The sequence below is a fragment of the Sinocyclocheilus anshuiensis genome, unplaced genomic scaffold, assembly GCF_001515605.1.
Source record: "Sinocyclocheilus anshuiensis isolate Anshui unplaced genomic scaffold, SAMN03320099.WGS_v1.1 scaffold609, whole genome shotgun sequence".
Taxonomy (NCBI): Eukaryota; Metazoa; Chordata; class Actinopteri; order Cypriniformes; family Cyprinidae; genus Sinocyclocheilus; species Sinocyclocheilus anshuiensis.
Window position 1 is genome coordinate 420,872 of NW_015541011.1, and position 7,358 is coordinate 428,229.

The 7,358-nt window shown below is 34.2% G+C and overlaps 1 protein-coding gene across 1 annotated transcript in view; it reads left to right on the top strand.

The window, feature by feature from the left end:
- The first annotated feature begins 1,320 nt into the window (after positions 1-1,320).
- Positions 1,321-7,358, top strand: part of slc28a1 (solute carrier family 28 member 1) — a 9,967-nt gene continuing 3,929 nt past the window's right edge. The window contains exons 1-16 of the mRNA XM_016488658.1: positions 1,321-1,528; positions 1,761-1,837; positions 1,919-1,992; positions 2,201-2,292; positions 2,413-2,602; positions 3,509-3,650; positions 3,888-4,001; positions 4,261-4,335; positions 4,414-4,494; positions 4,596-4,676; positions 4,903-5,028; positions 5,163-5,293; positions 5,407-5,575; positions 6,219-6,413; positions 6,542-6,623; positions 6,763-6,861. Of these exons, the coding sequence (XP_016344144.1) occupies positions 1,525-1,528; positions 1,761-1,837; positions 1,919-1,992; positions 2,201-2,292; positions 2,413-2,602; positions 3,509-3,650; positions 3,888-4,001; positions 4,261-4,335; positions 4,414-4,494; positions 4,596-4,676; positions 4,903-5,028; positions 5,163-5,293; positions 5,407-5,575; positions 6,219-6,413; positions 6,542-6,623; positions 6,763-6,861 (1,732 nt within the window). The 5' untranslated portion in view covers positions 1,321-1,524. The remainder of the gene's footprint in view (positions 1,529-1,760; positions 1,838-1,918; positions 1,993-2,200; positions 2,293-2,412; positions 2,603-3,508; positions 3,651-3,887; positions 4,002-4,260; positions 4,336-4,413; positions 4,495-4,595; positions 4,677-4,902; positions 5,029-5,162; positions 5,294-5,406; positions 5,576-6,218; positions 6,414-6,541; positions 6,624-6,762; positions 6,862-7,358) is intronic.

Genomic DNA, 7,358 nt, shown 5'->3' on the forward strand with positions numbered 1-7,358 from the left:
TATATATATATGCATGATTATTAGAATGGTTAAATCACAATACCTTCAGTTTGTGGAGAGGACACATAAATGTGCAGGAAAGACTTGGTTGATATTTGTGAATCATGACTGCTTGCTCTAAAAAAACACATAAAATGTCTTAATGAATAACTGTTAATGTGTTTTGTACACACTATACCTTCAATAAAATGCAGTGATGCACACTACGGTCTATTAAGCTGTGAGTTTGCGTCATCCTGTGTTAACTAAAAGGTATTAGGCACCATTTAATTTTCCATGATTTTCCATGGAAACAGTCACAGATTCCACATATTGTCTGGTGATTGTATTTGATTTATGGATTCTGTAAAGCATTCTATGGAGCCAGGCATAATATACCATCATAAAACTTCAGTTTAGGGTCAGGCAGACTCTACATTTTACATGGATTTGAAGATGAAATCGAATCAAATTGAATAAAAATCACATTTATGTAAAGCTGGATATTGTGCATCATCATATAGTGTACAAAGACAACCTTACAGAGCATAATTTACAATCAAATCATGCCTCTGAGTAAATGTACTAGTAAGTTCTGAAAAAAAGGTTATATGATTAAGAATATAGGATTAATAAATTAAGAGGAGATTAATAATTTTCCATATATTAATAGTAGTATCATATGCTCAGATTGCTGCCACTGCCAGTGTGTTTTGTTAGTGATGTGTTCTGAATTCAGGCATAAAACTGAATCATACTCTACAATGTGCAACAGTGGCATCTAGCGTCGTAATTGTATAAGGATGGTAGTTTTCGTACACTTAACCAGCGATGTCTAATTTTGCTTTAAATGATATATTTTGTGTTAAATTATATACTTATCTCTGCCGTTCTGTGACCAGGGGTAGTTAAAGTCTTCTATGATTTACTGTAGATATTTATTACAACCGTGGAGAGTCGGGCCCACTGATAAAAATTGTGTCCTGTGAATCCAAACCATGACCCTATTGCTGCATACATTATAGACCTACTAATTATAGGAAATCTGAAAATTCTTGAAAAAGACAGCTATATATTGTGGTTTTTTTTATTGGCTAGCAGGGTTTATCAGGCTAGATTTGGGCTAGTTTTTGTTGATCATTGAGTCATTGAGCTCTCAGTGTCTTTTATGGATGTGAATGATAATACTGGCCCCTCCTCTCAGGCACCTGTTCACCATGTAACTCTGCCTCTGGGACGGCCATAGAATTGCAGGCCCTTCATTATGTTACATTTTTTATTCCTGGCAGTTTGTTTTCTTCTACACTTTGTATCTTGTTTGTATCTGGAAATAAGGAGGAGCTTCATTGCAATAAATGATAAAAAGATGCTGTTTCATGACTACTCAGAGTAGTCATCCCTGACTAGCAATCTGATAGCAACGTGCAAGTGTTATAAATAAAAACACATTAGTATGTAGTTAATTAATGATAAGATTTCCAAGTGGGCAGAGTATATATCCCAGCTCAAGGTTCAAGACCCAGCAGTTGTCACAGAGAATGCAGAATGAGTAAGCCATTTATTTACCTCTCCATTCTTTAGATTGATTCAAACTGTTATTTGAACAGGTGGTTTTTGCCATGGTTTGAATAGAGGTGTCGATTTCATATTTGTGCGTATAGTTAATAATTGTTTGGATTAAATGTGGATACGGATGTGTTTTGAAACTCGCAGCTCCTAAGGAATTGTTGAATCAATGTTCATTAGAGCTGGTAAAAAGTTTTCTGATTCTTTCTTTACAGCAGACAAAGAAGATTTACAGTTGACAACCATCTCATGTGGGAAAGAACAAGGGGTGGACAATCCAGCATTTTTTAAGGTAGGCTTGGGAAAGTGTGAGGAAGTTCTCTAAAAAATGTTAACAAGTGAAAAATATTCTTTTTTTTTTTTTTATTCTTAGGAGGATAAATTAACAGATGACCTTAGTGACAGTGACAAAGAGGAGTCAGAGAAGGAGTCAAAATCATGCCTAAGGTGTGGTTGTGAATCTAATCTGTATATACGACGTCATTAAGATTTCATTATCACATTATTTGGAAATGAGATTCCTTTGCAATTACATAATATCATCCTAAATAAGAAATACAGTCAAAAATTTAAATGCTTCGATTCTGTGATTCATGATTCTGCCAATCATGCTGTAAGACTTCACATGTGCAAGATCTTTCATTGTTGACCACAGCAAAGCATGCATACCCATCACGGCCACAGAGACCTTCTGCAAGACACACTCCAAAATAATCAAATACATTGCTTTGGGAATACTTGCTGCAGGTAAGCAAGATTTTCATCTTCCCAGTTTTATATCTATTACTGTTTTTAATTAAACATGGTGATACATTATCCATCTCAAGTGGACAAGGTGCAATATATGCTTTGTGTTTTATATTGTAGGTTATTTAGCATACTTCATTGCTGCGGTTTATCTGGACTTTCAGAGGGCAATTGCTTTGGTTGTCCTCACTTGTCTGGGGGTGTTTATCATCGTGTGTGAACTGGTGAATAAGTACAAGGGTGACAGCATAAGGAGATTTTTCAAGCCCGCACAAAGGTGTTTCAAATCCAATATCAGATGGATAAAATGGTGAGTATGGCATTTTAATATACTACTGTTCAAAGGTTTATGATCTATTTTTAAAGTTTTTGCAAGACATCTCTTATGCTCACCAAGGCTGCACTTTATTTGTTCAAAACTACAGTAAAAACGGCAATATTGTGACATTTTTAAAATATCTGATTTCTGTTGCTATATATTTTAAAATATAATTTATTCCTGTGATGGCAAAGCTGAATTTCCAGTTTTAGTGTCACATGATCCTTCAGAGGTTATTCTAATATGCTGAAATTTCTTATTATTATCAGTGTTGAAAATAGTTGTGCTGCTTATCAGTTGTGCTGAAACTGAAATATTTTGTAACATAATAAATGTCATTACAGTCATTTTTCACTAACCTTTCTATTAAGGAATATTTTTTTTTAAATCCTACTGACCCCAACCCCAAACACTTGAATATAATTCTAGTGTATAAATATAAATATAATTCTAAATATAATTCAATAATGTATATAATTAGTTTGTTGGAATGGTTTGGAGGTGAGTAAAAGATCTGTTCAGAAGAGAACCATTCCCTCTGGAATTTCCTATGCCCTTTTAGAATAGTGTGTTTTATTAGCCTGCTGCAAACAAGTTGACACTGTACATAATGCACCACACTGTAACTAGCACAACAATGTGAGCTATGCACTTAAATAGCAACTTGTTAGCTACTTATATTTTTAAAGGTCACAAGATTCATGTTTGAGGTTTTGACTGTGTGTAATTGTTGTAGAACAAAACAGTAAAATCAGTCTTTACCACAGACTCTAAAGCATTGGTTTTTCAAAAAGGTTGAGAACCACTGCTCTAAATATAATAAAATGGGCAATATGTGTTTTCAATACAGGGACCATGATTATACACATGCGTCATATGTATCTCTGTATGTTCCAGGGTGTTCATAGTAATTGTGGTGGGCCTGCTGGTGGCGTGGCTGGCAATCGACACACGAAAGCGCCCAGAGCAGCTCATCTCTTTTGGCGGTGTCTGTCTATTCGTTATTGCCATATTTCTCTTCTCTGCACACAGAACTGCAGTGAGTGATAAAACACACACCTGCAAACAGTACATGCTTTATTGAAGGTGCTTATCTCTTTAAATGTATTTTTTTAGACTTTGGATTTCCTACAAACCTTATCAGACTGTTGAGGTTACACCTATCATTTCCCAACAATAAAATAGTTGTAGATGCTAAAGGAACTTTTTTTTAAAAATTAGTTTAAATTAATGTGGTTGTTAACGAAAAAGGTTGTTTGCGTTGAATTCTGATTAGGTGAGCTGGAGGACAGTCTTCTGGGGACTCGGTTTACAGTTTGCCATTGGCCTGTTTGTCATTAGGACAGAGCCTGGTCTGTTAGCATTTGAATGGCTTGGAAAGCAAGTTCAGGTATAATATAAAGCATCATTATTATGATTTTTATTAAATTAGAAAAATGCAAAACAGGAGCATTTTTACATACGTTTGAACACCTCTTTATTGTGTAAACTAATATAATGTCCATCATACTTGCAAAGATATGGCTCTCTAATTGAAGTTAATATGTTACAATCTGTGGTAACTTATTAAAACAAAACAATAATGAATGATTATTTAAACTACAAGAGAGAAGGAGAAACAGAATATTATGGTCTTTCTTTTTTTTCAGATATTTCTGGACTACACAAAAGCTGGTTCATCATTTGTGTTTGGAGACCTCATTGAGAACATATTTGCTTTCCAGGTTAGTAATGAAGCGTACTTGACATGAAATGCATGGATGGGTTTATTTTTACTATTGAATGTTGCTCAATACTCACAGGCTCTGCCTATAGTGGTGTTCTTCAGCAGTGTAATGTCAGTGCTGTACTACCTGGGTGTCATGCAGTGGGTCATCACAAAGGTAAAAGTGACTAAGTCCAGTCTTATGTTCATTTAACCTATGATAATTTCAAGAGATTTTCTTCATATGAATGCATTAATAGTGTATTTTTCTGTGCTAAGATTTCCTGGGCAATGCAGGTAACGATGGGAACCTCCTCTACAGAGACTCTCAGTGTGGCAGGGAACATATTTGTTGGTCAGGTAATATTCTGTCATCATTACTATAATATACTCATTTATTGAAAAATTCAATTCAATTCAGTTCAGCATGCAACATTATATATGCTCTCAAATGACCTAAAAACATTTTGTGACAAATTTAGATGTTTCTTATAAGGGAGAAGATCCTTTTAAAAAAAAGGATATAATGTTATATATATATATATAATAATTGTCATAATGTTGTAATGTTTTTATTTTTTTCTAGACCGAGGCGCCGCTCCTGATTCGTCCTTATTTGAAGGACATGACCAAGTCTGAGATTCATGCTGTCATGACTGGAGGATTTGCCACCATTGCTGGGAGTGTTATGGGTGCATTCATCTCATTTGGGGTACGACAACATGCACTTCATTTTATTATAAAATTCCAAAGCTGGAATGGCAAAAAAATGTTACAACTGAATGAGTTTAGCTGTTACCACAGTATGTTATGTTCTTTATGGGATAATAAATCTCCTTTACACAGATTGATGCCTCATCTCTGATTTCTGCATCAGTGATGGCTGCTCCATGTGCTTTAGCCATCTCCAAACTATCCTACCCTGAAACTGAAAAGAGCAAGTTTACATCTAAGAGTCAGATTAAAGTTGACAGCGGGTGGGTTATCCTGTCAAATATGAACTCTAGATTTCTAGAAAAAAATAATAGGTATGTTTCATATTATTATTATTATTATTATTATTATTATTATTATGTATGTGTGTGTTCAGTGGTGAACAGAATATCTTGGAAGCTGTCAGCGGTGGCGCATCTGCATCAATAGGACTTGTTGCCAACATCGCTGCTAACTTGATTGCTTTCCTCGCCATTTTGGACTTCATAAATGCTACACTCAAATGGATGGGAGGCATGGTGGGATACCCAGAAGTCACTTTTGAGGTGTGTATTACCCGATCCTGAGGGGCTTTTTTGATATTCAAGATCATTATATATATAATGTGTTTGTGTGTGCGTATTACCGTTCAAAAAAGTTTGGGATCAGTCAGACTTTTTATTGTTTTTGTCTCTTGTGCTCACTAGGGCTGCATTTATTTGATCAAAAAATACAGTAAAAATAATTTTATGAAATATTTTTTTAATTTAAAATAACTGTTTTCTATTTAAATATATTTTAAAAAGTAATTTATTAATGTGATGGCAAAACTGAATTTCAGTAGCCATTACTTCCGTCTTCACAAAACATTTCTATTTTTGTGGAATCCATAATACATGATTAAATTCAGGATTATTTGATAAATGTAAAGTTCAAAAGAACAGCATTTATTTGAAATAGAAATCTTTTGTAACATCATAAATGTCTTCACTGTCACCTTTTGTTTAAATTAATGTATCCTTGCTCAATAAAAATATTAATTTCTTCTTCTTCTTCTTCTTCTTCTTCTTCAAAAAAAATCATACTGCCCCAAACTTTGAACTGTTATGTACTTACATGTTACATCAAAAGGAAAAAGTCATAATCATCATCCTACAAATCTTTATATTCAGAAGTGTTTTAAAAGTGTTGTTACCTTCAAATCCTCAGTTGATCTGCTCCTATGTGTTTATGCCGGTGGCCTTCATGATGGGAATTCCATACAAGGAGTCTTTTACAGTGGCTGAACTTATTGGCACTAAACTCTTCCTCAATGAGTTTATAGCCTACGAGAAGCTGTCAGAGCTCAAAAACAACAGACTTAATGGCATTTTAGAAGATGATGGAGAGAAAAATTGGCTCTCAGTAAGTATGTATGTAATAATACATAATGTATGTAATGTATTTATGTTAATAAACATAATAAATAGTCAAATGCATAATCTGAAGTTTGTCAGAAGCATTAAAGTATATGTTGTCCAAACTACTTGCAGGTTCGATCAGAAATCATCTGCACCTATGCACTGTGTGGCTTTGCTAATTTCAGCTCTCTTGGTATTGTGATTGGAGGCCTGTGTGAGTATCTATTCAAAGCACTTGCTTGAATGATTTTAGTGCTAACAGTATAGCTTATGACTTCTTATCACCATTGTTCAGTATCACCATTTTTATAACATATCATTTACTGATTATTATTATTATTATTATTCCACAGCCTCTATTTGTCCACAAAAGAAGAGTGACATATCTACTTTAGTGCTCAGAGCCTTGTTCACAGGCACATGTGTTTCCCTGATAAATGCCTGTATTGCTGGTAAGCAATCTGTAATTATTCAAATCTGTGTTTTAACTTTAGTCAAACACATCAAACCAACATCGCAGCTTGATCACCACACGCCATTAGGTTAAGTTAGCAGACATTTTTATTCAAAGCAACTTACATTACACATTAGATGGACAGTCTCTATAAAGCCTTGCTCAAAAACAGAAGAGTGATGGGTTATTAATTGCCCCTTGCCAGGTTCAAACTTAAAACCTTTAACCCAGTGTTGGGGGTAACGCATTACAAGTAACGCGAGTTACGTAATCAGATTACTTTTTTCAAGTAACTAGTAAAGTAATGCATTACTTTTTAATTTACAAGAGAATATCCGAGTTACTTTTCCAAATAGGTAACGCAAGTTACTTTTTTTTTTTTTCAATTTATTGATTGACAGCTCTCCTGTCCCCATGTTGAGAGAAATCAGAAGGTGTTACTGTAGTTCTAAAATAAATATGAATATGCATTAATTAATCTCACTCACAAAAAAA